The sequence below is a fragment of the Mesoplodon bidens genome (genome assembly GCF_964165515.1).
Source record: "Mesoplodon bidens genome assembly, chromosome: 16".
Lineage (NCBI taxonomy): Eukaryota > Metazoa > Chordata > Mammalia > Artiodactyla > Ziphiidae > Mesoplodon > Mesoplodon bidens.
The window spans coordinates 40,557,876-40,578,906 of NC_138173.1; the positions used below are offsets into that span (position 1 = coordinate 40,557,876).

Consider the following 21,031-nt stretch of genomic DNA (forward strand, 5'->3'; position numbering starts at 1 on the left):
TGGACAGCTACATGTAAAAGAATGACATTAGAACACTCCCTAACACCATACACAAAGTTAAACTCAAAATGGATTAGACACCTAAATGTAAGACCAGGCACTATAAAACTCTTAGAGGAAAACACAACACTCTTTGACATAAATCACAGCAAGTTATTTTTTTATCCACCTCCTAGAGTAATGGAAATGAAAACAAAAATAAACACATGGGACCTATTGAAACTTAAAAACTTTTGCATAGCAAAGGAAACAATAAACACGATGAAAAGACAACCCTCAGAATGGGAGAAAATATTTGCAAATGAATCAACGGACAAAGGATTAATCTCCAAAATATATAAACAGCTCATGCAGCTCAATATTAAAGAAACAAACAACCCAATCCAAAAATGGGCAGAAGACCTAAATAGACATTTCTCCAAAGAAGACATACAGATGGCCAACAAGCACATGAAAAGCCACTCTACACCACTAATTATCAGAGAAATGCAAATCAAAACTACAATGAGGTATCACCTCACACCAGTTAGAATGGGCATCATCAGAAAATCTACAAACAACAAATGCTGGAGAGGATGTGGAGAAAAGGGAACCCTCTTGCACTGTTGGTGGCAATGTAAATTGATACAGCTACTATGGAGAACACTATGGAGGTTCCTTAAATAACTAAAACTAGAATTACCATATGACCCAACAGTCCCACTACTAGGCATATACCCAGAGAAAACCATAATTCAAAAAGACACATGCACCCCAATGTTCATTGCAGCACTATTTACAATAGCCAGGTCATGGAAGCAACCTAAATGCCCCTCAACAGACGAATGGATAAAGAAGATGTGGTACATATATACAATGGAATATTACTCAGCCATAAAAAGGAACGAAATTGGGTCATTTGTAGAGCTGTGGATGCATCTAGAGACTGCCATACAGAGTGAAGTAAGTCAGAAAGAGAAAAACAAATATCGTATATTAATGCATATATGTGGAATCTAGAAAATGGCACAGATGATCCAGTTTGCAGAGCAGAAATTGAGACACAGATGTAGAGAACAAACGTATGGACACCAAGGGGGGAAAGCGGAGGGGGGGTGGGGGTGGGGGTGTGATGAATTGGGAAATTGGGATTGACATATATACACTGATGTGTATAAAATGCTTGACTAATAAGAAAAAGTAAATAAATAAAACATAAAAAAATCATATGCTAAAACGTATTGCCTAGCTAGTTTTCAAAATTGTAATCAGATTAATAGCTGCCTTTATGTCATAGTTATGCTTATGAAGTATTACTTGAATTATTATAATAATTGCTAGCCTTACTAAATTGTTCTGAAATATGTGAGACTATTTGCGGTTTGTGTATAAATTTTGAAACTAAAGTAGAACTTTATTGTGATATCTAAAACACACTTTCCAAGGAAACAAACTTCGGCTCAGAAAGGTCTATGTGCATTTTGGCAGGCATTACTAAGTAAAATAATTCTAACAGGAAGTACTGAGTTTTTCACTTTACATGTGTAATATACATGTACATTTATATTATTGATAACAATAGAATTTTCCTGCAAAATACTTATATAATTGGCTCCAAACAAAATTTATAAACTTATCATTTAGGTCATACAAAGTTATAAATAACTTATTGTATGGAAATATATTTTGGACTCAACTAGAATAGCAATCATTCCTGGTGTCCATTACAGCGTGCCCGTAACAATTCATAGCATAAAGTCCTATAAAGGATGTGTACATATTATTCTCTTATTTTTAAAAAAATGCTACTTTGCATATTTTGATAAACTGTAAACTTTTCTCCTAGTGTTCAAGTTCTTTCCACTGTATCTTCACATTAGCACATGAAGTTGAGAATTATTTATATGCATATTGTTTGTGCTTTATGTTTACTGATTTGTTTATAAGTAACACACTTTTCATGCTAACAGTGTTTTATTGAGGTATAAGTAGCATAGAGTGATAAGATGCACAGATCTTAAGTATACAGTGCAATATATTTGGCAAATGTATACCCCTGTGTAACCATCGCCCAGATCAAGATACAGAGTGTTCCTGTTATCCTAGGAAATTTCCCTTTCAGATCAACCTCTGACTCCACCAAAGATAACTAAAGCTAACTATTATACTGCTTTTTATAACCACAGATTGGTTATGCCTGTTCTTGAATTTCAATGATACAGTATATACTCCTAGGCTTCCTGCAATACGTAAACAAGTATGGTTTTGTGATTCTTCCATGCTGTTGCGGTAATAGCAGTTTGTCTCTTTCTGTTGCAGAGGAGTTTTAAAAAAATTTTTTAAACATCTTTATTGGAGTATAATTGCTTTACAATGTTGTGTTAGTTTCTGCTGTATAACAAAGTGAATGAGCTATATGTATACATATATCCCCATATCCCCTCCCTCTTGTGTCTCCCTGCCACCCTCCCTATCCACCCCTCTAGGTGGTCACAAAGCATCCAGCTCATCTCCCTGTGCTATGCGACTGCTTCCCACTAGCTATCTATTTTACATTTGGTAGTGTATATGTGTCCATGCCGCTCTCTCACTTCGTTCCAGCTTACCCTTCCTCCTCCCTGTGTCCTCAATTCTATTCCCTACATCTGCGTCTTTATTCCTGTCCTGCCCCTAGGTTCATGAGAAACTTTTTTTTTTAAGATTCCCTATATATGTGTTAGCATACGATATTTGTTTTTCTCTTTTGGACTTACTTCACTCTGTATGACAGACTCTAGGTCCAGCGAACTCACTACAAATAGTTTGGTTTCATTTCTTTTTATGGCTGAGTAATATTCCATTGTAAATATGTTCCACATCTTCTTTATCCATTCATCTGTCGATGGACACTTAGGTTGCTTCCATGTCCTGACTATTGTAAATAGAACTGCAATGAACAGCGTGGTACATGTTTCTTTGAATTATGGTTTTCTCAGAATATATGCCCAGTAGTGGGATTGCTGGGTCATAGGGTAGTTCTATTTTTAGTTTTTAAGGAACCTCCATACTGTTCTCCATAGTAGCTGTATCAATTTACATTGCCACCAACAGGGCAAGAGAGTTCCCTTTTCTTAGCACCCTCTCCAGCATTTATTGTTTGTAGATTTTCTGAGGATAGCCATTCTGACGGGTGTGAGGTGATACCTCATTGTAGTTTTGATTTGCATTTCTCTAATGATCAAGGATGTTGAGAATCCTTTCATGTGTTTGTTGGCAATCTGTATATCTTCTTTGGAGAAATGTCTATTTAGCTTTTCTGCCCATTATTGGATTGGGGTTTTTTTTTTTTTTTTGATATTGAGCTGCATGAGCTGATTGTATATTTTGGAGATTAATCCTTTGTCAGTTGCTTCATTTGCAAATATTTCTCCCATTCTGATGGTTGTCTTCTCGTCTTGTTTATGGTTTCTTTTGCTGTGCAAAAGCTTTTAAGTTTCAATAGGTCCCATGTGTTTATTTTTGTTTTCATTTCCGTTTCTCTAGGAGCTGGGTCAAAAAGGATCTTGCTGTGATTTATGTCATAGAGTGTTCTGCCTGTGTTTTCCTCTAGGAGTTTTATAGTGTCTGGCCTTACACTTAGGTCTTTAGTCCACCCTATACTGTTGTATACAGTGTTAGGGAGTGTTCTGATTTCATTCTTTTACATGTAGCAGTCCAGTTATCCCAGCACCACTTATTGAAAAGGCTGTCTTTTTTCCATTGTATATTCTTGCCTCCTTTATCAAAAATAAGGTGACCATATGTGCGTGGGTTTACTTCTGGGCTTTCTATCCTGTTCCATTGATCTATATTTCTGTTTTTGTGCCAGTATCATACTGTCTTCATTACTGTAGCTTTGTAGTATAGTCTGAAGTCCAGGACCCTGATTCCTCCAGCTCCGTTTTTCTTCCTCAATGTTGCTTTGGCTGGGGCTGCCCTGGTGGTGCAGTGGTTAAGAATCCACCTGCCAATACAGGGGGCACGTGTTTGAGCCCTAGTGCAGGAAGATCCCACATGCCATAGAACAGCTAAACCCAGGTGCCACAACTACTGAGCCTGTGCTCTAGAGCCCGCCAGCCACAACCACTGAGCCTGAGTGCCACAATTACTATAGGCCACCCGCCTAGAGCCTGTGCTCCACAACAAGAGAAGCCACCACAATGAGGAGCCCGCACACTGCAACAAAGAGTAGCCCCGCTCACTGCAATTAGAGAAGTCCCATGCGCAGCAACAAAGAACCAATATAGCCAAAGAATAATTAATTAATTAATTAATTAATTAATTAATTAATTAAAAAGATTGCTCTGGCCATTCAGGGTCTTTTGTGTTTCCATACAAATTGTAAAATTTTTTGTTCTAGTTCTGTGAAAAATGCCAGTGGTAGTTTGATACGGATTGCATTGAACCTGTAGATTGCTTTGGGTAGTATAGTCATTTTCACAATGTTGATTCTTCCAATCCAAGAACGTGGTGTATCCCTCCCTCTGTTTGTATCATCTCTAATTTCTTTCATCAGTGTCTTATAGTTTTCTGCATATAGGTCTTTTTTCTCCTTCGGTAGGTTTATTCCTAGGTATTTTATTCTTCTTGTTGCAATGGTAAATGGGAGTATTTCCTTAATTTCTCTTCCAGATTTTTCATCATTAGTGGACAGGAATGCAAGAGATTTCTGTGTGTTAATTTTGTATCCTGCTACTTTACCAGATTCATTGATTAGCTCTAGTAGTTTTCTGGTAGAGTCTTTAGGATTCTCAATGTATAGTATCATGTCATCTGCAAACACTGACAGCTTTACTTCTTTTCTGATCTGGATTCCTTTTATTTCTTTTGCTTCTCTGATTGCTGTGGCTGAAACTTCCAAAACTATGTTGAATAATACTGGTGAGAGTGGGCAACCTTGTCTTGTTCCTGATCTTAGTGGAAATTATTTCAGTTTTTCACCATTGAGAATGATGTTGGCTGTGGGTTTGTCATATATGGCCTTTATTATGTTGAGGTAAGTTCCCTCTAGGCCTACTTTCTGGAGGGTTTTAATCATAAATGGCTGTTGAATTTTGTTGAAAGCTTTTTCTGCATCTTTTGAGATTATCATATGGTTTTTTTCCTTCAATTTGTTAATATGGTATATCACATTGATTGATTTGTGTATATTGAAGTATCCTTGCATTCCTGGGATAAACCCCACTTTATCTTGGTGCCTAATCCTTTTAATGTGCTGTTGGATTCTGTTTGCTAGTATTTTGTTGAGGATTTTTGCATCTATGTTCATCAGTGTTATTGCCCTGTAATTTTCTTTGCTTCTGATGTCTTTGTCTGGTTTTGGTATCTTGATGATGGTGGCCTCGTAGAATGAGTTTGGGAGTGTTACTCCCTCTGCTATATTTTGGAAGAGTTTGAGAAGGATGGGTGTTAGCTCTTCTCTAAATGTTTGATAGAATTCTCCTGTGAAGCCATCTGGTCCTGGGCTTTGTTTTTTGGAAGATTTTTAATCACAGTCTCAATATCAGTTCTTGTGATTGGTCTGTTTATATGTTTTATTTCTTCCTGTTTCAGTATCAGAAGGTTGTGCTTTTCTAAAAATGTGTCCATGTTTTCCAGGTTGTCCCTTTTATTGGCATATAGTTGCTTGTAGTAATCTCTCATGATCCTTTGTATTTCTGCAGTGTCAGTTGTTACTTCTCCTTTTCCATTTCTAATTCTGTTGATTTGAATCTTCTCTCTTTTTTTCTTGATGAGTCTGGCTAATGATTTATCAATTTTTTTTATCTTCTCAAAGAACCAGCTTTTAGTTTTATTGATCTTTGCTGTTGTTTCCTTCATTTCTTTTTCATTTATTTCTGATCTGATCTTTATGATTTTATTCCTTCTGCTAACTTTGGGTTTTTTTTATCTTTCTCTAATTACTTTAGATGTACAGTTAGGTTGTTTATTTGAGTTGTTTCTTGTTTCTTAAGGTAGGATTGTATTGCTATAAACTTCCCTCTGAGAACTGCTTTTGCTGCATCCCATAGCTTTTGCAACATTGCGTTTTCATTGTCATTTGTTTCTAGATATTTTTTATTTCCCTTTTGATTTCTCCAGTAATCTCTTGGTTATTTAGTAGCATATTGTTTAGCCTCCATGTGTTCATATATTTTAAGTTTTTTCCTGTAATCGATATCTAGTCTCATAATGTTGTGGTCAGAAAAGATGCTTGATATGATTTCAATTCTCTTAAATTTACCAAGTCTTGATTTGTGACCCAATATATGATCTATTTGCAGAATCTTCCATGAGCACTTGAGAAAAGTGTATTCTGTTGGTTTTGGATGGAATGTCCTATAAATATCAATGAAGTCCGTCTTGTTTAATGTATCATTTAAAGCTTGTGTTTCCTTATTTATTTTCATTTTGGATGATCTGTCCATTGATGAAAATGGGGTGTTAAAGTCCCCTACTATTATTGTGTTACTGTTGATTTCCCCGTTTATGGCTGTTAGCTTTTGCCTTATCTACTGAGGTGCTCCTATATTGGGTGCATAAATATTTACAATTTTTATATCTTCTTCTTCGATTGATCCCTTGATCATTATGTAATGTCCCTCTTTGTCTCTTGTAATAGTCTTTATTTTAAAGTCTATTTTGTCTGATACAAAAAATTGCTACTCCAGCTTTCTTTTGATTTCCATTTGCATGGAACATCTTTTTCCATCCCCTCACTTTCAATTTGTATGTGTCCCTAGGTCTGAAGTGGGTCTCTTGTAGACAGCATATATATGGGTCTTATTTTTGTATCCATTCAGCCAGTCTGTGTCTTTTGATTGGTGTATTTAATCCATTTACATTTCGAGTAATTATCAATACATATGTTCCTATTACCATTATCTTAATTATTTTGGGTTTGTTTTTGTGGGTCTTTTCCTGCTCTTGTGTTTCCTGCCTAGAGAAGTTCCTTTAGCATTTGTTGTAGAGCTGGTTTGGTGGTGCTGAATTCTCTTAACTTTTACTTATCTGTAAAGGTTTTAATTTCTCTGTTGAATCTGAATGAGGTCCTTGCTGGCTAGGGTAATTTTGGTTCTAGGTTTTTCCCTTTCATCACTTTAGATATGTCTTGCCACTCCCTTTTGGCTTACAGAGTTTCTGCTAAAAGATCAGCTGTTAACCTTATGGGGATTCCCTTCTATGTTATTTGTTGGTTTTCTATTGCTGTTTTTAATATTTTTTCTTTGTATTTAATTTTTGATAGTTTGATTAATATGTGTCTTGGCATGTTTCTCCTTGGATTTTTCCTGTATTGGACTCTCTGGGCTTCCTGGACTTGATTGACTATTTCCTTTCCCGTGTTAGGGAAGTTTTTGGTTATAATCTCTTCAGTATTTTCTCAGCCCCTTTCTTTTTCTCTTCTTCTTCTGGGACCCCTATAATTCGAACATTGATGCGTTTAATGTTGTCCCAGGCGTCTCTGAGACTGTACTCAATTCTTTTCATTCTTTTTTCATTATTCTGCTCTGCAGTAGTTATTTCCACTATTGTATCTTCCAGGTCACGTATCCATTCTTCTGCCTCAGTTATTCTGCTACTGATTCCTTCTAGAGTATTTTTAATTTCATTTATTTTGTTGTTCATCATTGTTTGTTTGCTCTTTAATTCTTCTAGGTCCTTGTTAAACGTTTCTGATATTTTCTCCATTCTATTTCCAAGATTTTGGATCATCTTTACTATTGTTACTCTGAATTCTTTTTCAGGTAGACTGCCTTTCCTCTTCATTTGTTTGGTCTCGTAAGTTTTTACCTTGCTTTTTCATCTGCTGCATATTTCTCTGTCTTCTCATTTTGTTTAATCTACTGTGTTTGGTGTCTCCTTTTCACAGGCTGTAGGTTCGTAGTTCCCATTGTTTTTGGTGTCTGCTCCCAGTGGTTGAGATTGGTTCAGTGACTTTGTAGGTTTCCTTGTGTAGGGGACTGGTGCCTGTGTTCTGGTGGGTGGGACTGGATCTTGTTTTTCCGGTGGGCAGGGCTGTGTCTGGTGGTGTGTTTTGAGGTGTCTGTGAACTTAGTATGTTTTTAGGCAGGCTCTCTGCTAATGGGTGGGGTTGTGTTCCTGTTTTGCTAATTGTTTGGCATGGGGTGTCCAGCACTGGAGCTTGCTGGCCATTGGGTGGAGCTGGGTCTTCGTGTTGAGACGGTAGTCTCTGGGAGAGCTCTTGCCGATTGATATTACACGGGGCCAGGAGGTCTCTGGTGGTCCAGTGTCCTGAACTCTGCTGACCCACCTCAGAGGCTCAGGCCTGACACCCCGCCAGAGCACCAAGACCCTGTTAGCCGCACAGCAGTGAGTGTGGCGGTCTCCATTCTGAAATCAGCTTATGAGGGTCTACAATAGCTGTTCAGCTAGAACAGACTTGGGAGCACTTTGTCTACGAGGCTGTCTCCCGCAGCTGGTGGCTAAAAGAGTAGGTCTCCGCATGTGCTGCCAGAATCTTAAACGTTTATATAGAGTTCTTCACTGGGTTCAGTCACAGATTCGGTACAGATTGTCTCAAGAACACCTTACTCTCTCAAGGCTGTGTGCTTGAAACAGCCCTAAGCCTGAGGGTCTACAAGCTGCAGAAAGACGAGACCACCCTAGGCGGCCTGCAAGCAATCATTCTTGCCAGGAACCCTGCTGCTGCTCTCGTGGAATCCGGCTTCCCCCGCCGCTGCCAGAAGAAAAAGCTGAAGAGTAGTTTTTCATTGTGTGAATAGTATATATCACAACTTCTTTATCCATTCTCCTATTGATGGTCATTTGTGTTGCTTCTAGTTTTAGCTATTATAAATAAGGCTGATATGACCATTTTCAAACAAATCTTTTGATGAACATGTACATTTCTTTTCTTTTCTAGGAGTAGAATTGCTGGGTCATATGGTAGATGAATGTCTAACTTTGTTAGAAACTGCCCAAGTGGTAGGAGGCTGTACCATTCAACGTTCCACCAGCAACACATGAGAGTCTTAATTACTCCCCATCCTTCCCAATACTTAGTAGTATTTGTTAGACTTTTTATTTCTGACCATTCTTGCGGGAGTAATATTTTTATATTTTACAAGGTACCACTCTAAAAGTCCCAAGAAAAGTTCTGACTCCACTTATGATAGTCATCATTCTTTCACCCTTTCCTGCTTCCTTGCCTTAAGACTACCACCTTCATTCTGTATGCTGCCTTATGACTTAGTGAGGTCAAGGGCCTTTTACCCAGCTGTTAATGGTTGGAGTGACCTTATTTCAATTTGGAGGAACAGCTTGGAAGAGCAGGACATAGAAATGCCATCCTCTCATAAGCAACAGCTGACTCCTTGGAGGCAGACTTCGCATGGGAGCTGGGGCTGCTGGAACTCAACTGGAGCCAAAGGGAGCCTGAGGCAAGAAGGAGCCCCAAAAGCATTTGGGGAGGGAGATTTCCCTTATGCCCAGAAAAGAGGTTATTCTAGAAGGCAGGAAAAAAGATGTCAGAAAATGCTTTGTGTTATTCTTTATTGATAAAATTATTATTTTTTAAAAAATATGAACTGCCTTTTTGGTTGAATTCAGCTTGCATTCACTGAGAAGGAAATGTCACCACATATGGAAGGATATTATTGTGCTCTAGTGATTTTTAAGAGTTTACTTATAGGAGTGGAATTTAACTTTGTAATTAAAAAATATTACAGATGATTTTATTGAATTTTCAAGTCAATGAGGAAAATGAGTATTGTCCAGATGCCATTTGCCTAATCTGCTTTTCATGGGAACAATGTTACTTTCTTCTCTACTCTTGGAAGGAGAGCAGGATGTCATTTCTCATGTCCTGAAACGTACAAAGGAGGAAAACCACCCTAAAATAGTTTCAACTGGATTGCTGGCATTTTTTAATCTTTTCCATTTTAAGCAAAAATATGATCTGGCATAATTAGAATGAGTAAGGTAATCTGGCCTTGAGAAAGCCTCATTACACAAAGTAATCAAATAAAATAGATTGATATGTTCTCTTCTGGCATGAAAAATATTTTAACCTTTTCCTGATTTATTGCACAAACTACTGGCAATTGAATTACTGGGATTATGAACACTGCCGTGTTCTGGTAGTCATTAATATAGGCAATATTTTAAACAGGCTTTATTAAATGAGGGATGGGATGTATGATCATTCTAAATACACTATTTTATCCTAAGTCTAGCCGACTGTAAAACAGAAAAAGTTAAAATGAATACATATAATATTTTGTCAGAACTTCTGATGTTGCCACGCTGAGGAACAAAACTTCCTCTTAAGTAAATATACAAAAATGCTAGCTTCTTTTAGTAGTAAAGTTCTTGCCAACTTCCCAGCCCACACTGCGTTCATGTTCCACTCAAAAATAAAGGGATATTTAGAGATGCTTGTGAGAATTCTTCATGTCATCTGGGCAAATGGGTTTACTTTGACATTTTTATTTTGCCAATCCTACTGCCTCTATATAATGTTAATTTAGCTAGATTGACAGTGCTAGAGTGAGCACAGTTTTGTACTCATCTGCAGCTCTGGTTATAAAAATAATAGACCTGATATACTCATTCAGCCTAATTGTGTCTGGACTGTGTCTCCAGAACGGCCTTGCTTATATTGTTAATGTTCCATGCAGTATAGATGTACTAATCAGAGGTTATTGTTTTAATCATTACTGCTGGGCTTTTATGCATCCCATGTTTTTCTTTCAGTGCCTAGGTATTTGCATTAGTCTGTCAAGCATATCACAAAATTGGTTTAAATTTCATTTATCTCAGCGTGTTCTTGGTCTGGAGCCCCATGTAGTTCCAACATTCACATAGTTTCTATAGCACACCTGGGGGCCCTTTGGGGTCTTATTAGAATCTGTGGATTTCATTTTTTAAAAAAAGGAAAGGGCTGTCTTTTGTATTTGCTTTCTCCTGAGAATTCCATTATGACTATGGGACTCCAGAATATTCTGTATGGTATTTATATATAGATGTTATGTCAGCCTGGGAAGAGTTGTCAAAATATTCCCTTTGGTATTAGGACAATCACATTATGCCACCTTGCAAATGAACAAGAGTAGGCTTTCACTCACCTCTTTCCTTTATCTCTTTAGAAGGGATCCGTCTTAGCTAAGCTTTTATTATTTTTTTCCACATAAGAGAAAAGACATAAAGTAAGAAGACTGGCTGTGACAACAAGAATGGAATCTTTGACCTTGCCTACTAGAGTTGTGGGACAATATTTGTCATATAAGGCCTTATGGTTTCAGGTCACAGTGAAGTTGGCTTGGGTATTAGTTTTAGCCCATACATGTAAAGAACCATATCCTGACTTCTCTGCTACCGTCACTAAGCCAAATAAGCCAACTGCATTTCAAAGTTGCTTCTGAGAACGTTGTGCCAAAACACTCAGGTTTACTGTGAGTTCTTGTGGCTGGCATCTTATCTCATTTGTTCTCCAGTTGTGAAACCATGAAGGACTTCAGTTTGTATCCAGCCCATTTTACCAGCTCACTAGAGGTTGCCGACTAGGCACAAACAGTTTCTGCCTCAGTGCCTCCCTATTGCTAACCAGGTCGTGATCTGACCCAGAAGGACCCATAGCGTATTTAGTGCATGAACTTCCTAAGGAAATCAGATTGGCACACCAAGATACACAAATCTGAACTGAGGTGTCATGCTTAGGATCACAAGTGACCTATGGATCACAAGAGCCTTTGGGACTAAGTTGTCTTATCCCCATGCACTTGGGCCGTAGTACATTACAGAGTCAGCAAACCACTTTCTAACCAGCAGCACTATTTTAATTTGCCTGGGAATGTCATCTTCCCTTTGTCTTCTAAAAGCAGGGGTTGGCCAGCTTTCTTTACGGTCCAAGTAGTAAATATTTTAGGCTTTCAGGCCATACGATCTCTCTACTCAGTTGTCATTGTAGTGCCAAAGTTGTCATAGACAATACTAAATAAATGAGCAGAGCTGTTTCCCAGTAAAATATAAGGAGGAGAAGAAGGCAGAGAAGGAGAAGGGGGGAGAGGGGACGAGGAGGAAGAGGTGGAGAAGGGATAGGCGGTCAGAATTGGCATGCTGGCCATAATATGATGATTCCTGTTATTGGAAAGAAGTTTTTAGAGAACTTTCTTCTGAAGCCTTTTCCAATCTCATGATCACACCTTTTGGTGGAAGAGCTTTGTAGCACATGATGGTATTCTAACATTTAAAGTGTCTTATCTCTAACATTTAGATTTTTTTTTTTTTTTTTTGCGGTACGCGGGCCTCTTACTGTTGCAGCCTCTCCCCTTGCGGAGCACAGGCTCCAGACGCGCAGGCTCAGTAGTTGTGGCTCACAGGCCCAGCCGCTCCACGGCATGTGGGATCTTCCCGGACCCGGGCACAAACCCGTGTCCCCTGCATCGGCAGGCAGACTCTCAACCACTGCGCCACCAGGGAAGCCGCTAACACTTAGATTTTAATATGACTGTTATTTGTATGCTCAGCAGTCAAGAGGTTGCAGTTTTTGTCCCTTAGATATTTGGCCAGGAGAACACACCATTACCAGGTCAGTCTGTAGCCTTAGTTCTAGCCTATTGAGCCACACAACAGGCATAGTAAGTTGATTGGGGGAAGGGGTTAACATACTTCCTCAATATTTCCTAAAGCACGAGCAGAACCTTTTATTAAGATAACTAAATGTGATAACATTTGAAAATATATTTTAAATGGCATTTTTTTTAAAAGTGTACACATATAGAAGCATCTTTTAAAGAAATGAACACTCTAATATATCTGGACGACTTTCCACTAATCCTTAACAATTGTCATTCACTGTTTAACCACATCCTAGTTTTATCTGTAGCTTTGCCTGCAATGTTTCTTTTTTTAAATCTGAATTATTGTCTGGGAGAGAGGCTCTTCCCAGAGACCCCAAGAAACTCATGTCTTTTGGTAATCAGTAGCCCTTCTGGAAGTTTGCCCCCTACTCTGGCTGCTGTGGTTTTTGTGTACTTGTGCTAGAATAATACATAATCATTGAAGAATGGTCTGTCGATGATGGCTTGAGGAATGAACGGGCAGAATCAAACTAGCAGGGCTGCCAGCAAGATCAATGCTAGAAAGCAGATACTGGATGGTGAGTTTACTTTGTACTCTGAGAGCAGTGTCCAGAAGTCAAAATAGGTAGTACTAAAACTATGTTGCTTTTAGGGCTGAAGATCAAACAGGGAACTGAGAAGCAGAATTGTGGGACACAGCTGAGAGTGCAACCTGAGTATTGCCCACAGGCCTTTGTCTTTCTCTCTGGAACTCATCCTAATAGGTCATTCCTAGAAGTATTAACCCAAGTCCTGTGTTGTCTTAAAGATACCACTTGGCCCCTGATAGAGAAAGTCTTGCTCTGGCTTTCTAACTTCCTTATCTATTAGGGCACATCTATAGTTCCTTCTGACTCATCTATTTGTGTTAAAAACATAAAGGCATAATTTTTTCCCAACCAAAAGATTAGAACTCTGATTCCTTATTTTCTTTCAGAAGAAAGAAAGATGCATCCTTGCATCCTCTTGCATCCTCTTATCCAATGATTGTCCTGCATTTACAATTATTCATTCTAGAAGCTGAGGTTACCCCGAACAACCAGCAGTTTGTCTAAACTGCTTTGGTTTCAGAGTTCTCTTAAGGGAGAGTTCTCAGAATCAATTTCTCAAGAGCTTTTGTACCCCACACAGCAAAACATATATAAACAACAATTCGAATTTTAAAAGCTTAACAAGGCCTTTCAACAAAGGTTTAAACTGGTTTCGTAACATGAGTTATTTTGAGAGTAGACAGAATTTTCATTACTAGTTAAAACAGGAATGTAATTTGCTTTTATAAATTTCTATGGTTTCATTTAATAAAACTCATCCCTGTGAAAGCAGAGGTGATGCTGTGTTAAATACTTGTAAATGTGTTTCAGGAAACTCTCCAGGTATTAACTAAGGCCCAGGAGAATATATAGCACGCATCCTTCCCCTGACATTGGCATAACTGGATAGTATTTTCCCCTCCAAAGCTCTGGAATACTTTATCATGCTCCAAAGAGCCAAATGGGAGACAATGAAGCTGTTTTGTCATTTGAATTAGGGAAGTCAAAGGGAAGAGAATGTGATAGTAAACAGAGGGAAGAGTGCTTTGTGAAAATTGTCCATTTTTTTTTCATGTAAGGGAAAATACTTTGTTCCTTTTCATAGATCTGGAAATTCAACTAGAGATTTTTTTAGATAGACTTATAGAGAGAAAAGAAACAATCAAGAATTTTGAAAGCTTCCGTTTCCCAAACCATTATGTACTATGTTCTTATTATTTACAAGGTGTCATTGTAATCTCTTGCATCTATATGATCATTTATAAATATGAATACTTTTTCATAGACATTGATAATAGTCATGACCCTGGTAGTTGCCAGGCCATGGACTGCTTAACTTACTTCATATTTGGAAAAAAAAAAAGAGGTTCGAGAGGTTAATAAAAAGATGTACCCAAAGTTGCACAGCACAGATATGAGGTACAGAGCCTGAACTTGAACCTAGCTTTTCTGTCTCTAGACTTCAGCCATAAGAACTTCTCTGACCATGCACTTCTCTGTATACTTATCTTATACGTAGGATTTACCTACATTTATATTAATATGTACATTTATCCGCTTGTCATAGTCTGAAGCACATACACACCAATTTATTCAGGCATGGTGGCTACAGTAACACACGAATGGATGAATGGAGAAGTCACTTCCAAGTGCTTAGTTTAAAACACATATAGCACAGAATCATATTCTACCACATTTTGGAGTTTAAGGCCAAGGGATTTTGTATAATCATGCAGACATTAGCTGTCACCAATAATTCTCAATGTTTTATATTCTCACTTTCTCTGAAAAGTATAAAAATATATTTATTTGTCCCTGAAGTTAACTTTTTATATACTGCTACAATGATTTTTTTTTAATCTTCCCTGTAATTTTCTTCTAATTTGGGGTACTTTCTAAGTAATGTTTTAGCTAGACAATAGATATTTGGTTGGCCAAAATGTTCCTTCGGGGGCCTCCCTGGTGGCTCAGTGGTTGAGAGTCCGCCTGCCGATGCAGGGGACACAGGTTTGTGCCCCAGTCTGGGAAGATCTCACATGCCGTGGAGTGGCTGGGCCCGTGAGCCATGGCCACTGAGCCTGCGCATCCGGAGCCTGTGCTCTGCAAAGGGAGAGACCACAACAGTGAGAGGCCCGCGTACCGCAAAAAAAAAAAAAAAAAGTTCCTTCGGTTTTTAAGTAAAAATAAAAGACACATTTTTCATTTTCACCAAGAACTTTATTGAACAACATATTCACCCTTTTGTTCCACTACCTTCTGCCATTTTTCAGGCAACTTCATAATTCCATCTTCCCAAAATTTTTTATCTTTTAGAGCAAAGAACTGTACCAGGTGCCTTTTACAGTCTTCAGGGAATTGACGTTTTTTCCATTGAGAGAATGTTGTAAAGACCAAATAAATGTAAATCCAAAGGTGCAGTGTCTGATGAATATGGCGGATGAATCAGAACTTCCCAGACAAGCTGTAACAGTTTTTGCCTGGTCATCAAAGAAACGTGTGGTCTTGCATTATCCTGATGGAAGATTATGTATTTTCTGTTGACTAATTGTGGACGCTTTTCCTCGAGTGCTGCTTTCAGTTGGTCTAATTGGGAGCAGTACTTATTGGAATTAATCATTTGGTTTTCCAGAAGGAGCTCATAATAGAGGACTCCCTTCCAATCCCACCATATACACAACATCACCTGCTTTGGATGAAGACCGGCCTTTGGCGCGGTTGGTGGTGGTTCATTTCGCTTGCCCCACAATCTCTTTCATTCCACTTTACTGTACAGTATCCACTTTTCATCTCCCATCACAATTTGTTTTAAAAACAGAATGTTTTTGTTACGTTTAAGTAGAGAATCGCATGTGGAAATATGGTCAAGAAAGTTTTTTTTGCTTAACTTACGTGGAACCCAAACATCAGAGCAAGTCACATAACCAAGCTGATGCAAATGATTTTCAGTGCTTGATTTGGATATTTTGAGTATGTCAGCTATCTCCCGTGTGGCATAATGCTGATTGTTCTTAATTCATGTCTCGATTTGATCGCTATCAACTTCAACTGGTCTGCCTGACTGTGGAGCATCCTCCAGCGAGAAATCTCCAGCACGAAACTTCGCAAACCACTTTTGACACGTTCGATCAGTCACAGCACCTTCTCCATACACTGTGCAAATCATTTTTTTGCGTTTCAGTTGCGTTTTTACCTTTCTTGAAATAACAAAGCGTAATGTGTCAAAAACATTGCTTTTTTTCTTCCATCTTCAATATTAAAATGGCTACACAAAAATTCACCAGTTTTGATGTTTTTTTTTAATGCACGCTGATATGACAGCTGTCACAATACAGTCTAACAAAATTGTTTTGAATGAAGTTAAAGACAACTAAGCGCTACTAAAGCCATCGTACGGGAAAAAAATGAACGAACTTTTTTGCCAACCCAATAAAATAAAAAAAAATCCAAACAGAACTTTCAGTGATGTGAAACTCTTCACACTAATAAATGTTAAAATCATTCCACTATTTAGAAGATAGTCTTCAGATCAGAGGCTCTCCTGGGTACCACCTTAGGACATCTCCCACTGCCTCTAATCTTAAAAGAAAGGAAAATTGAGATCCTTGAGAGACAGATATAGTATATGTATTTATCTGTTTATATCTATTCTACATGTGTTGAGCTTAGACACCTAGGAAAATATATCGAGAGCCTCCATAAATCGAGTCCAGCTTCCTTCTTCCAGGATAGCTGTGCCTGATACACTAAGTACAGAGGATACACCAGGATGGATCCCTACTTATGTTATTTTTAAAGATTTCCAAGGGCAGAGATTTCATTGTGTCAATATTTTTTAACATTATTAAACAACAAGCATATTGCAGGCCGTGTCCACTTAGCAATGTCTTAATTTAAGGATACAACTTAGAATGCCAGAGGAGCAGTTATAAAAGAAGGTAGCCATCAGGTCTCCAAAAGTTAGTGTACCTTAACCTTGCCTGCCTTAGTAGTTTCTGTGTAAAACACTAAGGAAGGAAAGGTGAATTATGGGATGGGGGATGCATTGTGAATTGCAAAAGATAAATTTAAACATTATTTGCAAAGTAAACTCAAAGAACAAATGATTTAACACTTTTTCTGTTTTTTTGTTTGTTTGTTTGTATTTGTTTTTAAGAAAGTGGACTCTAATTTATTCTTTCCTTGGTGGGGAGATTTTAAAAATTTATACCTTTAATATGTTCTTTTCTTCATATTCGGAACTCAGTTTGTTACTACTCTTGGCAAACTGTTTTCTGAATGTGTGGAAAATTGTACCTGCCAGAATGGATTGGTGTTTGCTCTTCTTCAGTGAAAGGTGGCTGTGATCAAAAGCTGCCTCTCTCGGGTAGTTCAGCCTGCCAAAGTCTAATGCAACAGAAATGGAAAGGAAAAGGAAAATGAAGGATATATTCAAGAGTGTAACAAATAATTGGAACCTAAGGCACTAAGTCTATTGGCTTCCACAAGAGCTTGACAGAAATACTGACCGCCCATGTGATTTTTATCTTCACATCTTTAAGGCAATTACCTTGACATGGAACATAGTAGTGATGGCTTCCATTGAAAGGCTCTATTTAAACATCTTTTTTCTGAGTCACCAAGATAAGAATGGAGCAAATGAAGATGGAAAAAATAATCACTTGTATACAAAGCTTCTACCTTCAGTTCTTTAAAACTGTGTTAATACCTAATTTATGATATTCCTATTGTACAAAAATATTGAGAATGTAAATATAATTTCCCAGCTAATTAGTTCATTATATGGAAGTGACACATGTGAAGTAATAGTTTAATGTGGTCTTCATAAAAGTCAGCAATTGTGGACTTTCACTTAAAATTTTCAAGTGGAATGAAATTCACTTTTCTCATGACTACTCTAAATAAAAAGTGCCTTCCTCATTTACGTGAATAATACTACCTTCTTTTAGCAGATATTTATCATTGAAGTAGGGTAGTGAGACTTATGTGAGTAAATTATTACTGACAGCGAAACCCAAGGAATGTCTAGGGGTACGGCCACCAGCAGCTGCAAGAGTCTGGACTATTCCTCTCTCTTCTTTTTTTTTTTTTTTTTTTTTTTTTTTTTGCCGTACGCGGGCCTCTCACTGTTGTGGTCTCTCCCGTTGCGGAGCACAGGCTCCGGACGTGCAGGCTCAGCGGCCATGGCTCACAGGCCCAGCCGCTCCGCAGCATGTGAGATCCTCCCAGACCGGGGCACAAACCCGCGTCCCCTGCATCGGCAGGCGGACTCTCAACCACTGCGCCACCAGGGAAGCCCCCTCTCTCTTCTTAAACATGGCTCGAGCAGTTGATGTACGAATAGTGGTGGAAGAAATGTCCTTTTACGTTTCCAAAAAAACCAAAAACTCAGCCATTCACACCTCTTCAGCTAGAACAACAGAACGTCAAATATTGTATTCTCAGATTTAAGCTATAAAATAATGGTGGAGCCTGAGAGAGGGGAGAGAAAATTAAGGAGGGACTTCGTGGGATTGGTTGGAAGAGATTCAATTCTCCATTTCTTTGATTTAAGGATTATCACTTTTAAGGAGTGCAGTTAGGAATAATAAAGCTTTTCAGGAAAAATAAGACTACATTAAATGTACAGTTTTAAAAAACTGACAATAACGTACAATATCTCACACTTTTGTAGTCAGAATCAAAGTCTCTCCGAGTCTAAAGATGGCGCTGGATACCTTTTGGTCCTGAGCAGTGAGGCCTCATGTAGGGGTGAGAGGCCGCTTTGTGTAACCTGTGCTCCTTATTTTGACGAGGCGCTAAGGATGCACCTTCAGGGTTGACAGCATGATTATGAGGCATATTGAATATAGGCTTTCCTCTGTATTTCCAGTGGGGCTACGTTTTGGGTTTTTTTTCCATTTAAAAAATTTTAATATTTCTATAAGTCATACAGCTTCTTTTGAAATTCTAAGGACTCTTTCGACAAATTGTTCAGTACCAGAGTAGAGGCCTCCATGACGCATGTTTGGTGACACCCGTCTTCACTAACCCTGAACACTCTAGGGTCTAGTCTGAGCATCTGGCGATTTCTACTGCCTTTCATTGCTTTGCCTCACACATGAAAATCAATCTTCTGTGTACATAAAAACTTATAAAGAATTTAAATCAAAATTAGGGGCTCACATATAAAATTTAGTGATCTATATCGATACTAATGCCAATAACTTAACCAAAGTGTAAAATGAAATCCCAGAGACCATTTGTGTATGAAGACGTTTGTACACAGACAAACAGTGACAACTAATATATGGCACGATTTGTTTCATTGCCTGGAATTTGGCAAGTGTCTTCTGGAATGTATCAATAACAAGGTGCATTCCAATTACCAAAATGCTAAAATAGGAGGAAAATGTGATTCTTAAAATCAAGGAAATTTGGTGTTTATCTGTTGAATTTTATAGTGGCAGAAATAGGAGGCACACAAAAAAAATCAGAAAAGTAGTATTTAAGTAGCTCCTTGGTTCCTGATTTACCTTAGATAGTCCACTTTCCACCCATTGTCCTGCCATAATTATTGATCTTTCACTCTCCAAGCTCTCATCGGTTTGGATGATCATTTATATGGCTGTTTTACTTATTAGGCACTCTTGTTGGTGACACTAACAGTAAAAAGTCTCAAGATAACTGAATAATTTGGTATACAATATACCTTTGAATACACGTAATAAATTCATATGATCCTCTGAAAAGCCCTGTTAAATTGGTCTTTGTTGAAGAGGATATGAAGCTCAGGGAGATTAAATGACCTGCCAAATTCATTCAGCTGTTATGTTACAGAAGCAAGACTGCAATCCAGATATCCAGGGCAAATGAATTCTAGTGAGTTTAGTAATAATAACAGGAGGAATGATCACTGTCATCATCATCATCATCATCACCATCATCACCTTAATGGTGAAGTTACCACTTACCCAACAGAGGTTCATGACCATTGTTTGTTCCATGCACCACTTTGGCAGTCTGGTAAAGCCTATGAACATCTTCTCAAATAATATTTTTGAATGCATAAAATAAAATGCATAGTATTACAAGGATATGAATTCTATTAAAATGCAGTTATCAAAATTTTTTAAATAAATACATGATAATGGTATGTTTTCTAAATGCATAAAATAATAAGATCTTGCAGTATTATCTATTACTGTAATTTCAAAGTAGTGATGAACATAAGGATTGAAATTTCTACAATAAGTCTAATATGATATGAAAATATCTGTGATTTCTATTGATGACAAAGTGACAGGTTCTGCTAATACTACTGTGGTTTGTTACTTACATCCATAATTGAAGGAAATTCTAAATTTCAGTTAGAGGATATTGAAAGTAAAGATGTAATTTTTTCCCACTCCAGTTCACCGACTGACTCCAAATTTATGAACCACCAAGGGGTGCCCGGTTAAGAACTCCTGCTTTGAATAAACTGGCAAAATAACTATTAGTATCCCCATCTTACAAATGAATAAACTGAGGCCCAGGGTATTAAGTAACTTGCCTAGTATTTTTCACCTAATGGCCGAGAAGGGTATCAAGTGATATTAGCATCTGTGCATCACCTCCTCTAACTTCCCAGTGTCAATCACCATTGAAGTGGGAATTGTAGCATCCACTCCACTCTAAAACAGATGACCCCGTAAGGATTATTACCCTAATCACTTGTATCTCCTTCAAACACTAATGATATCCTTGATGAAGATTGCAGATAACCAAAGAGAAATCTGGGGTGAGGTCTGTGTGCCTGACTAACTGTTTATGTTCAACTTGCCTCAAGCGTTTCTAGTGTTTGGTCTCCGCTAAGTGGTCCTCAGGTGGCTTTTCAGAATGATCATTATTTCCAACGTGTTTGATGCTGTTTTCTACTGTAGCGATTTTCCTCTTCTACCTTTAGGTGATTACTGCTGTTGCTTA

At 38.0% G+C, this 21,031-nt stretch overlaps 1 protein-coding gene across 3 annotated transcripts in view; it reads left to right on the forward strand.

The window, feature by feature from the left end:
* Positions 1 to 21,031, forward strand: part of CPQ (carboxypeptidase Q) — a 513,729-nt gene that overhangs the window by 385,003 nt on the left and 107,695 nt on the right. The window contains exon 7 of one of the 3 annotated variants that reach the window (XM_081258895.1): positions 15,717 to 16,234. The exons of 1 other annotated variant lie outside the window; for it this stretch is intronic. In XM_081258895.1, the coding sequence (XP_081115021.1) occupies positions 15,717 to 15,896 (180 nt within the window). In that variant the 3' untranslated portion in view covers positions 15,897 to 16,234. Of the gene's footprint in view, positions 1 to 15,400; positions 16,235 to 21,031 lie in introns of those variants that run through there. One more of the 3 variants, XM_081258894.1, reaches the window with a different exon arrangement.